General features: G+C 27.9%; 1 protein-coding gene across 1 annotated transcript; it reads right to left on the bottom strand.

Moving 5' to 3' along the window:
- Positions 1-2,869: 2,869 nt before the first annotated feature.
- Positions 2,870-4,793, bottom strand: LOC112489663 (cell number regulator 2-like). The gene is made up of 4 exons (XM_025068515.3): positions 4,712-4,793; positions 3,392-3,463; positions 3,042-3,251; positions 2,870-2,931 (listed from the first exon to the last, which is right to left on the bottom strand). Exons 1-4 carry the CDS (start codon positions 4,791-4,793, stop codon positions 2,870-2,872), a joined length of 426 nt encoding a protein of 141 aa, XP_024924283.3.
- Positions 4,794-15,888: the final 11,095 nt, after the last annotated feature.

Below are 15,888 nucleotides of genomic sequence, written 5' to 3'. Positions count from 1 at the left end.
CAAATATATAAACAAACTGTTATATGAATAATATGATTCAAATACTCGTTTATAATTATAAATAAATAATAATTTTTTAATAGAATCCATATGTTTTATTTTGATAGAGTATAATGTTGTATGTAATTAGAAAACATGCAATCACGGAGTCTATATAGTACTTGATTAATGAACGTTGAATGAGATTGTCATGGTACTATCAATATACTTTGGTATTTCCCAATAAGCAGATTACAGATGTCATGATTACACATTAAAAAGGTGTAGTAGTGAAATAAATTATCCCACCTCATAAAAACAAAGAATTGATATTTATAATTGGAGAAAATTAACATTGTATCGCCATGCTTAATGATGCAAGCGTGTGACCCAATGTGGGGGCAATAAAATAATGGGAGATATTAGTGCAGTCAATTGGTATGTGGATTATATTCATGGGATATAATTTTGATTGTTTTTATTTAAATAAAACAAAAATACAAATGTAATATCCTATCAAATTTGCATGATATTTTATTATAAATGATTAATTAGATTAGATATTTTTTATAATTTGATTGATAGTTTGTTTATATGATACTTTGTTTATATGGCCCCATTGCTACGAGGAGATTTTGTTCTTCCACGGGTTATGTTCTTCAATTCCCTATTTTGCGTTTTTTGTTCTTCATTTCTCTATTTTATCCTTTTTCTAAGTAAAGAGAGAAAGTAAAGTCTCTAAGTAAAGAGAGAAAGTAAAGTTGGTGTATTTCAGCCTATGTCTTCTGCAAATCCATTTCTGGCCTTCATCCTTTATATTTCCTTTACTTTTTTCTATGTTTCATATTTTATTTTGCTTTCTAATATATTGCCGAAAATTGAATGTTTTTATTATTTAATTTAATTTACAACTGAAGGATTGGTAATAAATTAATAATCTGTATAGGAATGCTTGCATGTTCCCCTCACATTTTTTTGTGGAATAAGTTGGAAACCAAACTCTTCCACTCCATCTTCCTTTCCATTTTTGTTTTCTCCTCCTTCCTCATATTTTCCGCCTTTAAAGAGTATGCGTGTTGGGTGGAGAAGAAAGGGCTCTCTTCCACTCCATCTTCCTTTCCATTTTTGTTTTCTCCTCCTTCCTCATATTTTCCGCCTTTAAAGAGTATGCGTGTTGGGTGGAGAAGAAAGGGCTCGGTGTAATGCCTATATGTCAAATTACACATAGAAGAAAGGATCTATTTCTAAATTGTAATTAACTCCATGTGTTATTCTTAAGTTTTAATTAAAGTTTATCAATCAAGTAATTAAATGTTATAAATTAAGTTGTGATCAAAGATCGGATGCAATTTTTTTTTTTTTCTTGATAGCAAAGAGAAATAATATTGTTAAGGGGCATATAACCAGATAAATCAGAAAATAACAATGGTTGAGGTTTATATTTAACATTCTAATTTACGAAGTCTGAGATATTCATAGTATAGCTCAATTTGCGAAATTCCTTCTTAAAATAAAAGGGTAGACACCCTTTTGATACAACTAGAGTAACTATTGGACAACAATTCCGTATTTAAATTCTTCCATCTTTGCTATTAAAAATAAAAATAAAAAATGGTAATGTTCATAACATGAATTGGTCAACATGCATTAAATTAAGTATGCATTGATTAGTTTGAATTAATTCATGTAATGTAATAATTTAATAAGTTTTTAATGGCTTGGAAATCGATTATTTATTTCAATGAAAAAAAATTATAAACATTTTTAGCATTAATCTACTGAGATGACAGATGTAAAGTAGTTTTGCATACTGTACCTCAACGAAGCACAAAAATAAATACAGAAAGAAGACTGATTAGCATTCCTAAAATTAATTCAACATCAAACCCTGTCCCTAGAATTCAACTTTTTGCTCCATCCATTGAAAGAGGAGACAACTTTTAAAACATTAAGCCAAGAATTGTCCATCTCCGTATGCAAACTTGTAATTTCATGGAAGTCGAGAAATCTCCATCTCCATATGCAAAATTGCAATTTCATGTTTTCCAAGCATACTAACAAACATTTTTATGAATTACGTGATGGGAAGAGTCATTTATAATTATAAAATGGATTTTTTTTCCCATTATTTATAATTATAAAATGGGTAATTTTTTTTTTCTTTTGTATAGAATCCACATATTTTATTTTGATGTATGAAATTGTACTTAATTATAAATCATGGAGTTTAGTTTATATATTGTACTTGATTAATAAAGGTTGTATAAGATCGCATGGTACCATTGATGCAGCTAGGTTTTCTCCATAAGCAGATTACAGATATCATGGTTAAATGTTAAGTGAAATAAATTATCCTACATTGCAAAAACAAAGTATTGATATGATGTTTATAATTGGAGAAAACTAAAATTGTATAGCCGTGATTGGTAATGCAAGCATGTAACCCAATGTGGGGGCAACAAAGCAATGGGATATTACTTCGGCCTATTTGGCATGTGAATTACATTCATGGGATAATAGGAAATAATTAGACATGACCAGGCCTCTCTGCATGTGGGGTGTCCACCAGCTTAGGCTGGCGTATCGCCATATGATTCCTCCTTAGCACACACTGCTCTGGCCCAACATATTATTTGTCCAATTTGTATAGTACCAAAATTATAACGAAATATCCTCATAAAAAAATTAGCATAAGTATACAAATATTAGTTGAGACTTATCACCAAAACCAATTTTTTTTCTCATGGTGATTTCACCTCCAAAAACCAATTAACATCAATTGGTAATTTTTCTTAAAACCCAAAAAAAAAACCAAAAAATATGAAGAAAAATTAAGTTGACGGATGTATATGGGATGGATTTTGTTTCCTTTGAAGCAATGTGGATGATATCATTTATTCATGGAGGGAGGCATCATCTGTACTGGAGGAGCATTAGGGGGTCCAATCCAACCTGTTTGTGGTTGAATAATTAGTTAAAAATATAATAAGGTTTTGATAAAGATACTTAAGTGATAATTAGTACAAAAAATTAAATTAAATTATTTAATTAAGTAAGAATACCTATGGAGGGGTTGTAGCCTCTGGATTTGAGCTCGGCATGTTCTTGGCAAAGAGCACAGGGTTCGCAGCAGCAATGAATACAACAATCACCGCAAGCATCTCCTCGTAATCCAAATTTGGATCGCAGTTTCTCTCTGTACATGCATGAGCACAGCCAGTGGCACTGTATCATCATCGCCAACCCGTATATTATACCTTGTCCTACGCATGCTAATTTTCCCACAAACCAAACACCAACATATTAATTAAATATTCAAACGAATTAAATAATAATTAATTAATTAATTACGAGTGACTATATAGACTGAAATTTGATTTGTATATATATATATATATATATACACACTTACAACTTTTCCCTTCATCCACAACTTCTGCAATTTGGCCAAATGTAACGCATGGAAGGAGGCACGTTACGAAACCTACCACATATTTTGCAAGCTTAATTAAGCCTTATCAATTATAACATTTTTCTTTTTTAAAAAAAAAAGAAAAAAGAAAAATAGAAATTATCATACATATTAATTAATTTAAGCATACTTGTTATTATCTCTTTTATATATGTGTTTGATATAGTAAAAAATTTATAAAGATGGACTATGAGAAATAATCATCTATAGTTATTAAACAATTAATGAAGATTATGCAGATTTGATGCAATTGAATGCTATTTCTGATAGTTTCTCTACGTAAGCTTCTCTATACATGTGTGTGTGTGTGTGTGTGTGTGTGTGTGTGTGTGTGTGTGTGTGAGAGAGAGAGAGAGAGAGAGAGAGAGAGAGAGAGAGAGAGAGAGAGAGAGAGAGAGAGAGAGAGAGAGAGAGAGAGAGAGAGAGAGAGAGAGAGAGAGAGAGAGAGAGAGAGAGAGAGAGAGAGAGAGAGAGAGAGAGAGAGAGAGAGAGAGAGAGAGAGAGAGAAATTTATATTAAAATAATTTAATAATTTTAACATTATATCTTTATTTATTAACTTTTGGATCACATTAATAGCTAAATTTAAAATTCAAATAGTTGTCAAATATAAATTTAATTACATATCAAAATTCTATTTATGGAAAATAAATTATATTGGGATCCGATAATTAATAAATATAATTTTAAATTTCAATTTTTTATATGATCCAAAAGCTGAAAAAGAAACTTCTAACTTTAATAATAATATTAAAAACTTGATTTGAGCTTGATTATATTTTATGTATATATATATATATAATTAGGCTCAAATCAAGTCTTTAATATTATGACTAATATCAAGACCCATTTTATAACTCTGTATTATGTTAAATCTGAAATTTAAAATTATAATTTTTAATATGTTAATAAATCTATGTTTTACTATTTTTAAATTTTAAATCTTATTTTTTGATGTGATCTGATAAAAAATCTGACATTAAAATTATCAGATCGTCCAAATTTGAGCCTTTCACTATACAAATATATGCTTACACCAAATCAATAGAACATGCATACTATCAAAATTTCCTTCATTAATTATGAATAAATTACTAAAAGAAAATTAATTCTATGGTAAATCAAGAAGTTAATCTGATTGTACATACATACATGATCCATTAATATGATGATGCATGGTGATAATGTGAAAATTCATCGTGCATGGTGATAATGTGAAAATTCAAATGAAAAAAAGGAGAAAGAATGTATAAATCTTACAGGTGCTGACATCCTCTCCACAATTACAAAGACCATTATTCCATGTGTGTTGCTGTGGCCGATGACGATGATCGATATCCATTTTTCCAGAACTTCAATTTAATCTATAAGCTCTTTGGAATGGAAAGCCTATATATTTATAGATTCAGATATATATATATACATATATAAGTTATGCTAGCTTATGATCAATTACGAGGTTATATCCTAAGATTTATAGCGAAAATTCCAAACTATAGTCTTCGTAAACTTCACCCACAAAAATGATGACACTATATAATATATATAATACATATAATATATAAAATATAATGTTTTACATTAATAGGCTACATATCTCTCATTTTATAGTGCATGATAATGGTATAATATTAATGGGAAAAAATGTATAAAATTTTATTTTTTAAAAGAAAAATCCAATGTAATTTACATACCATTTAATAATTCAATTGGCCACTGTTGAAAAATTCAATTTTTATTATTAAAAATAAACAAAACAATGAAAATTATATTATCATTGATTTATCATTCCTATCTTAAATAATCAACCATAAAATTTAACCCACTAAATCACAACTATATTAGCTACATTTTTTTAAGTTAACACATAATCTGTAAATCATAACTATATTAGCTATATTTTTTAAATTAACACATAGTCTCTTATAGAGCAGGCCATTCCATATTTCAAAACCTTCGAATTAATTAACTCACTTTTGTTTCTATACTTTTGTCATTTTCAGTATAATTTTAATGCAAATTCCAAAAATATTTGATAGGATTGCCAAATGGACGTTAAAAACGTATTAATTCTTTTTTTTTTTTTTGGCTCAATATAATCCCAAATAATCGATTCCTCTTGGATAAAGCATATTCGATTTTTTCTTGTTAATCTGTTCTCCCAAAGCCGATAATATCAGATCCAAAAATACACGGTTAGTCAACTCCAAGTCTACAAATATATTATTATTATTATCCCATTATATCTATATATATATGGGTCTCTTTATTATTTCAACGTTTTATATTTTTTAGGGTGAAATAAATAAAATTCGCTTACACTATTACCTAATTACAATTAACCCTAACTATTTAAAATGGATAAAGAATGAATAAAATATTAAGATTGAATGTAACAATAGCACGGATTAGTGTTGGGGGAAGACGAGAATATGTTGGCTTTTTTTTTTTTTTTTAAACACAAATTGAATGTGAGGTTAATTGTCTCAAATTTAAATGTTTTAATAAGAACTACAAAAATAAATAAATAAATAATACAACTGTAAAATAAAATAACACAAAATAAAACAGGGTGTAGAAGAGCTACTGATTCTGGGCAAACATATTATAATGATTCTGAAGAATTTTGACGATAAATAGGAAATAATTCAAACAATTTAAGATAATGTTATACTATAATTTCCAAATGTCCTAGAATGGACATCCTTATTGGCCAAGCAAGTACATTAATTACTCGGCATTATTTTTTCTCCAAATCAAATAATAATAAAATAAATAAATAAAAATCCAGCACCAAACTTCAGTCAAATTACAACATTTATTTCTGAAAAATTTTATTTTCACACCCAAACAAATAATAAATTAACGGATAGAAAAACCTTGATTGGATGAGATCCTTTGGACATGGATGGAGGAACCGTATGAGGAGCGGTGGGTGGGCCATACCAACCTATTTGAGGCATATATATAAAATAAATAAATAAATACATAAAAGAAAAGTTATAAATATGAATATTCTTGTGGGAGATTTATATTTCGTGCATGGTTGTTTTTTTTTTTTTTTTTTTTTTAACAGTCCCAAATAAAAGAGGCCCATTACACAATACAAGCCACTTTTCCATATATTCACAGAGAAAAAAAAAAAAAAAAAAAAAAAAAAAAGAAGAAGAAGAAGAAGAAGAAAAAGAAAAAGAACCACCTTTCATTTGCATGCTGCAAGATTAAAATATTTGTTAATTTGGTGATTTGAAATTGGACATTTGGACTTTATACACATTCTTCCTGTAAAAACTTTTGAAAGTTGAAGGAGCCCAAATCTTCTCTTTAACTTAAAGGAGTGTATATAGAGTTTATTTTGACTTATACAAGAAAGGCACTTAATGGCCCACGAAACTAACATTTGAGGAGGATTGCGAGGGCCAATCTATTCTGTTTTGTACTATAATTTTTAAGCCTCAATTACAATTAGTGTACTTAAGCTTATATTTCTAGATTTTTTTTCTTTTTTTTTAAAAAAAAAAAAGCTTATGTTATCACTATCATATTAATGATTTCTTCAACGACCAAAGTTTTTTTTTTTTTAATAAAAAAAGATCAGATGTGTTGAAAAAAAAAAAAATGTCCAAACATAAAAAGGTGGTGAAAATTGAAATAATACTATTTTGCCCAAGGGGATAAAAAGAACATTCCAAGATAAATATCAGTTGCTTCCTTCATCAAATAATAATAATATTAATTTTCTGTATATATATATATATAGAAATGTAAGTGGTTTATTAACTAACTCAACTTCCATCGATGACAATAATAATAACAATAATAATGGTTGCCTTATAGCTTCAAACTTATATACTCGAATTATGATCGTGATTAGATTTCTCTTTCCAGTAAGAACTAGTAATTAATACCCGTTTAATTCAATATTAAATTTTAAAATAATCTGAACTTTTTATTTACTTTTTTTTTCTTTTTTCTTTTTTAAAAAAAGAGAGGATTTGTCATGCTTTTGCCATTATAAACAAGGTTTCAATTTGCTTGCACAATAAAGAGAATGAGTCATCAACAAAGAAAGTCGTGTGGATACAAGCTATCTGCCATGCAGATCATAGTGGGTTCTTTGTTTTGTTTCTTCCAACTTTTTAGCAAATCAGAGTACAATAATAAAAATATATATATAAAAAAGAAAAATGCACTGAGAATGAAGCGCAAGGTTCATTCATCTGTCATGATTCTGGGCTGAAAATGTCAGTTTCTTAGTCTACTTGTCCATTTGACCATGTTCTGCACAAACTCTCTAATAAGTTTGATACACAGAATTATGACTGTTCAACTTAATTATTACCATGCATTTTTCTTTTATATATATATATATAATCATATACACGTACACTTGTCTTAGCCTCTTTTTTGACCAATTTCTCTGGACAGAGATTCAAGTTATATATCCACCTTTTTATTTATATATTTATGATTTTTCTTTTTTCTTTTTTTTCCATGTCATCTCTGATGATTCTTTTTCTTGGTGCTTAATACTGTGAAAGTAGTCCATATTGGGTTTCCATTGTGTTAGTAATATTCATTACATGCGTCAATTATGATTTCATGGAAAAATTGATCATTTGTTACATTAATTATTTTTAATGACATCACAATATCTAATTCAAATAAAATTATTTCTTGGAAATTATTATTATTATTTTTTTAACATTTTACAATTAACAGAATTCTTATCCAAAGAAGGTGACAAATGCGGCTGTGACACATATATACTATTTTTCCTTCGTTTTTCTTGGTTGGTTTGGTGGTACTGTCCCTATCAAATTTTTATTTTTTTTATTTTTTGTATTCTCCACTAGAAATAGTTTAAAATGGTCCTTTACTTTTACCAATTAGTCATAACACATTAAAGCATTATTTCATGGTTACCCACTCAAAACGGTTGAGAAGCCTCAATTTGTTTTCCATTTTTGTTCAATCCTGATTGGCTCCAGCTTGTGCAATTTTTATTTTCTTTTTCTTTTTTTTTTTTTTTCATTGCTGATGAAACATAGCATCAGTAAAATACTAATAATTCTATACTCCTCCATTAACTCACTCATAATTAGTGTATATTTGTCATTTTACCCCACAATTATTATTATTATCTATTATTTGTAAACTCTCCCTTTGTCATTGTTTGGGTTAGGTTGGAAAAAGGGTTTTCAAGAATGGCCAGGTTCTGAACTTTCAGTTGCAATGTCTAGCTGTATTTTTTATTTTTTATTATTATTATTTTTTTTGATGATTTGCATTATGTGGTCCAGAATGCAATATTTTGTTTTCATTTCTAGAAAAAGTTTGAAAACTTTTTTTTTTCCTCAGTTTCAGTTGCTTGGACAAAAAATGTTTCAACTTTATTCATTAGTCTCTACCATGCTTGGATTAAGTTAGTTGACCATAATATATGAACTCTGATCAAGCATTGCCAAGCATAAACTTGAGACGCCAATGGCGCTCAAAATCACGGCGATAAAGATCAATGTCGATTGGAAAACATGATGGCCCTTTTTGCTGTCTGCTCTAAGCACCAAAAATAGAGATTATTAATCTTTTGGTGCTTGTCTAGAGCAAGGTTCAATCTATGGCAATGAAGTACGAGAGCTATCTTTTCTTTGTACTATTTTTTGAACAAGGATATTTTAATATGCTATGTGTTATTGTTTATAAAAATGCACACACCAAATTTGGCCTAATGTCATAACTTTTGAATCAGAATACCCTTATAAATTTCCAAATTTGGCTTCATAGTACAATGTTCCTTGCTTTTTAGAAACATTGTAATGTACTATTTGTTATCCCGGAACAACCTTTTAATGGCAGTATCAAACACCAGTTTACCTTTATACAGTGGTAAAACATTGAAATTACATGATCTTAGAATTTGCAAGTTGATTTTTTTTTTTTTTTTTTTTTTTTTTTTTTGGGAAGTTAACTTATAAGGATTTAGCTAGCTTTGCTTTTGAACATAAGTCGCCAAAATAATAAGTTAGGAATACAGTTTGTAATGAAGCACAGGATTACAGACTCTTTCTTTTTACAAAGTTTCTGATTTTTCTTTTTTTTTTGGTCCTTTTTTTTTTTTTGGTTTTGAGCATTATAAACTGATAAGAAAATGTCTCAATAATTTGTCTCATACAGATAAATATCTAAGATTTAACAATGGTGAATTTCGATGACATTGCTCTTCATCTTATCATCAAGGTATAGATGATGAGGTTGTCGGAAATCCCAGAATTTGGAAATGTTATTACTAATCAATGGCCATTAATTAAATCACTAAACCTAAGCTGACTTAGTTGTTTATTCTATCACCAAAGAGAGTCATGGACATTCCTACGCAGAGCACCAGAAATTGAATGTTGTTCTGCAATGCTTTACCCTGCCTCTGTCTCTCTGTCTCTCTGTCTTATATTTTATGGCAAGTATTATTGACAACATAGCCATCTTAAACCTTAATTTAAGCCCTTACAGTCTCCTTTTATATTAATATAAATGAATCTTTATTTAAGTTAATTCTGATGTGTAACCAGTAACTTGCGCAAAAAACTTCAACTTTTAGAATCACTGACAAGTAGCGAACTGAAAATGAGTTATAGATGCTGCCAGAAGCTCATGATTTTGTACTGCCAAAAGTAAATTCCAAATCTTTTCCTTAACATTTGATAGCCATATTTTTTAAGGCCAATTTTTTCAAGCTATCCTGCATAAACTGTATAACTGCAGGTTGAAAATCCCAGTTTTAGTCATTAGCATATATAGAAATAATTTGGAAGTATTGGAATACTCTAGCATTCAAATACTTTACACCAAACCACTTCATATTAATGCATAAACAATCCAAATATAGGCCTTGAAAAAACAAATCCTGAGAGGCACTAATAACAAAATATATAAGCAAACTGATAATTTTGTTGTCTTCTTAATCCCAGATGGTAAAGAATTTTGGAATAGCTCCATTTCATCCTCAATTGCACCCCATAGTTGTCTTGAGATTTGCTATACACACTTTTTTGGTTGAACATGAGTTTAATTGTTAACCTTGAAAAGTTAGTAAAAGCTGCTTTTCATTCTTCCTTGTATTGGAAATTCTAATGAATGAACTTTCTATTGTCATTCTCCTCATCTAGAAACGCTGCATCCTATCTCGAAAAAAAGTTTCCACCTTATCTATACTCCATAAATGGAAAGCTATTTTAAGGTCATTTGTGCAATCAATATGCTATTTTTGGACAATAACAGCAATGGATTATACTGGAAAAGGGATAGAAATTGTTCATTTGTTATGCTGCCACATTTTGTTCCTAGAATGATCACGTAAATGTTTGCATTTCTACCTATAGAATCTTGAACAAGATAAACTTTCAGCCAAATTCTTCAGAGAAAAGATTTGTTAGATGAACTTATTTAGCTACAAGAATATTCTATGCTATATGCTGATTCCATCCGTAACAACATATTTCATCAATTTTTTACATAACACCAGCTGGATTTCCATTTCCATTAGCTTATCTTGATGCTTCAGTGCTTCATTTCTTTATTGTGTAAATCTACTAAACAAGTGGCTACGTGAATGTTCCATAATGTCAATCTGTTATTAAACTAAAAACCCAACTAAACAAAACAAAACAAAACGAAAAAAAAAAAAAATTCTTCTATATATGAAAAACTGAAAAACATGATGTCATTTCCATATGGTTAGAACTTTATGTGAAATTATTAGGTCCGCAAAGACGATTACATCACGGTCACATAATTATCATGTCAATCTTTATATGGTAGGATTACATATTATAAACCATAGCTGCAAACCAGTGCCACTACTTCATCTGGTATAATATTGTTTAAGCATTATTATTCTCACTATTATTACAAATTACAAGCTTTTCTCCTCCATGTTTTTAGTGACTATGCAACTCGGGTAACTTGTCCAAAAGATGCATTCACTTGTTGATCACGTAACAATTATTAGTATCTCTTATGCAAATACGAATCGTTTTACCTTTATTCATCATTTCATCCCACATGGTTTTAGTGGTTACACTGTGAAGTACTCTAGTAATGGGATTTCAGTATGTATTACAACCACTCAATCATGGTGTTACTAAAGCAAACGATTTTTGTTAAACAATAAAATTCCGTGACATCAGCTTCAATTCTGCATCGAGTAATTGGTTGAAACATTCCAAATCATGGAGACTTTACCATGTTAAAGTTTGTTTTTTTTTTTTTTTTTTAAAAAAAGATACTCGGTTGAGAAATGGAGTTAGGTACTTCTGAAAGCTTATTGGTCTTTTGCAAAAGACCCACAAACAGAATGGGCCTCAAAAGAAACTGTTTAACACCCATCATTTTCATTTTCTTATTTTTGTTCACTTGGTTTAGTGCTATTGTCTATTTTTCAGTATTTTTTTTTTTTTTTTTAATGTATCCTCCACTAATACATACACTAAAGTGGTCCTCTTTTATCATAATTAGTCCTAATTCATTGATGCAAGTTGGATGTTCCTCACTCAACTCTGTGGCCTCCTTTTGATTTCATCCATTTTTTTTCCCAAACAATTTGGCAATTGCTACAGTTTGTTCTGCATATTGATTTCTCTGCACTGATGATAGCACTAGCAACGTATAGTCGATTCGTTTATACTTGACGATCCAATTTGTATCATCACAATTGCTTCTTCATTTCTTAGTTGTCGGTATAACACAAAATGGTTGATCCTTGTACAACAGCAACAAAATGAAGTCCATTCATACCCTTTTGTATCTTAAAAAAAAAAAAAAAAAGATGAACAATATTTTCTTAGTGTCAAAATTTCATCTGACATGGATTTTTTTTTATATTTGATTTGTGTCTTTGTCTACATGTTGCTTGGGATATAAGTTGACTAAAAATAATTGAAATTAGGCCACCAGGTACTGCCGTGCATGCTTGACAGAAACAAACCAATAAGAAATATAAATTATAATGGTGAAAAACTCAAGGGTCTTTATCAACAATGAAAGGAATTGAAATTAGGCATTTCCTATATACTGGTGTCAATTGGTTCTTGGTCACAGAAGAGGAAAATATATGCTTATAGTTTTCCTCAAATTTTTTTTTTTTACTGATGGCTAATTTATGTTCAAATTATGCCCTTTCAAGGGCTAGCATGTATGGTCCAATGTATTGTCCTGGTTGATAGGATACAGGGGAAGCAGAGTACAGATCTTAAAAATACTTCTTAAAAGCTTTTAGTGCTAATTACGCTGCCTTAGATAATGATTTTGAATGAATATTTATTGTTAAACAGCTTCTAGTTTGCTATGTCAGTGGGTTGCTCTTTTTAGATAATTTAAATATTTTCCAACTGCTTAGATCCATTTAAAGCCATTGCTTCTGTGAATAGAGTAGGCTAAAATAATCTCAATCTTAAAACTCATTTTTCACATTCCTCTTTGCCTCGGTAGCAAAATATTTGGTTCACAGAGAATAAAACCTTTGCCATCCATACAAAATGTGCATTTTGCCATCTTCTACAAAAACCCATGTACTAAAATAATACTTTGGAAGATAACTAGTATAGAAATTAGAAGAGAAAGATATGGAAGCATATGATATTTGGCACATGAAACATGTTATGGGAAATTGGTATATAACAAAGTATAGATATGGTTTATGTTATGTTTGTAGGATAATAAATTTTTATAAACTTTGCCTTTAATGAGAATTTTTGTCATCCTTCCAGGTCCACGTTTTGTATTTACTGTCCACAATTCTGTAATGTTTGTGGCTGGAGTCCAAGAAAACAAATATAGTGTCTGACCATAAATGGTCATATTTTTTTAATGATCGTATTGTTATTGTGATTAAAAATCATTTTGTATTATCATGCTTTTCATGTTTTCTTCCTAACCCTCTTTTTACACTTCTTTTTTTCCACTCTTGTTTTTAAGCCTTATCTTTTTATTGCTTAGTCAATTAAACATAAGAAAATTGATCTTCTATGTGTAAAAGTTAAAATTAATTTTTTTTAAAAGAAAGATTATTTAATAAAATTGGCCTTTTTTCAAAAACAATTTTTATATAACATATTTTGTTACTATGCGACCCAAATGGCAGTGTATGCTAACCAAATGGCAGTGTATTTCAATGGCAGTTGTGGATTTTTACTTTTTTCTTCTTTTTTTTTTTTAATAAATTCAAGATATTTTATGAGTATCTTATCAAATTGATGTACTACATAATTATTTTTTTGTTTTTGTACTTCTTTTATATACATGGATGACTTGTTTTAGAGAGTACATTTATGGCAAAAAGATTTTTCCACTAAATAAATAGGAAATTTATTTTTCTTTCTGTGAAAATAAAGGTACTTTACGAGTGCATTATCATGATAACAAATAAATAGAATAGATAATGGTAGGGTCATCATCATTATAACTTACTTTCACTAGTCCTTCGTTATCATTTTAATTTCCTATCAAAACTATATATATATATATATATATTTTAGGAGCTTGAAAGCATCCTCTATGTTATTATGTATAAGGCTTAAAAGCTCAATATGGCTCAATATGGATATAACTATTGAAGGTTTAAAATATAAAAATATTAAAAATGATTAAATACAATAAAAATTTATAAAAATATTATGGACATTTATTATTTTAAAAAATAAAAATTTTTATTTAAATTTTAAGATTAACTTATTTAATCAATTTTTTATTAAATTAACTATAAAAATTATTAAAACATTAAATGAAGATTATATTTCTCTAAATAAATTAATTTATAATAAGTATTAATAATTATAAATAAAATATGCAAAAAAATAGATATTTAATAAAATTATTTATTAATTAAGATGCATAAAAACATTATTACTACAATTATATTATGATTCATAATGTCATCTTGATACCACATAGAACTTTTAGATGGTTGAAAATTATTAGTTTTTTTTCTTATTTTTATTTTGAGATATGAATTATGATAAGTAATTATTAAAGATAAATTTTGTTGCTAATTTTGCATATAATTATTAATAAACTATATGGATTTTGTATTAAATGTTATTGTCTACAATGATAATCATTATATGATATTAGTAAAAATAATATCAATACCGATTCTTCATAATATTTTATTTTCACATTATTATTTTTAATTCTTGTATAATCTACTATTAATCAATAATTATGGAATTCTAATAAATCTCCTTTATACAAAATATGTACAGGAAAAAAAAAATATATATATATATAGTTTATTAATTAATAAAATCTATCAAAGTTATTTAATTCAGTTTACTTTGTTTTATATCACTGAATGTTTGGAAATCAATTAAAATGCTAAAAAAAAAAAAAAACTTATAACTAAAGTTAATTTGCTAAAAACTTTTACTAAGGATCAATAACATTTAAAAATATTTTTATAAAAAATTATGAAAATTAAATTTTATAGATATATCTAAAATTTCTAAAAAAATTTTAAAAAATTTCATGAAAATTATGGAATTTTTAATAATTTTATATGGATATTTTGATAAAAAAAATTTATAAAAATTTTAATAGATTTTATAAAAAATATATTTATTTTCATATGACCTAAACTTCTTTCTCATATTTCACAAAAATAAAAATTTCACGAAAATTTCACCAAAAACTTCAATTTTTAGCTCGCACATGGACATTAATGAAATTCTATGAATATTTGCTAATGCAGAATTAATATGACAATTGACATGTATATTTCTGCTAACAAATAGATAACAAATTCAGAATTATAACATTTTAAATGACTAACGGTTAGAATTTGACTCTGAATTACCGAACCAGATGCTTTCTTTTGTCAAATCAATAAATTAATCAAAAAATTCAAGAAAACTGTTAAACCAACAAGTAAATGGATAGCCTAATTTACGACGACTTAAAAAGAAAAACGTGCAGTTGTTTCAAATTAGAAGACATTTAAGTGCAATTATTCCTAAATTAAAACATGTATGAGTAAATTATATTATATTATGCACACGTATGAATGTGGTGTATCGCACTATACCATGTTGCTTGACCTTGTGTATTGTGATTGGTAGGAGGCAGATGTAGATTCAATTAAAATGATGGCTGTTGCAGTCTTAACGAAATTAAATTACTATTTAATTACAAAACACCGAAAGTTTACCTTATTAATTTAAAATTTTACCAAATTAAGATCATCTTCACTTTTGCTCTATCTAATCTCTAACCTCTGATTCAGCATTTGGTCAAATATTATTTGTATACTGCAAAAGAAAAAAAAAAAAAGTCTTATTATTTATTTATTATTATTATTATTTTGGACATAAAAAGTATATAATTGAAATTTTGAGTTGGGTCTATAAATAATTAACTTGTGAAAAAAAAAAATGGAACCAAAACAA

Source organism: Ziziphus jujuba, chromosome 3, assembly GCF_031755915.1.
Source record: "Ziziphus jujuba cultivar Dongzao chromosome 3, ASM3175591v1".
NCBI classification, from domain to species: Eukaryota; Viridiplantae; Streptophyta; class Magnoliopsida; order Rosales; family Rhamnaceae; genus Ziziphus; species Ziziphus jujuba.
Note: the sequence above shows the minus strand (reverse complement) of the source record. Positions and strands in the feature narration are given on the sequence as shown.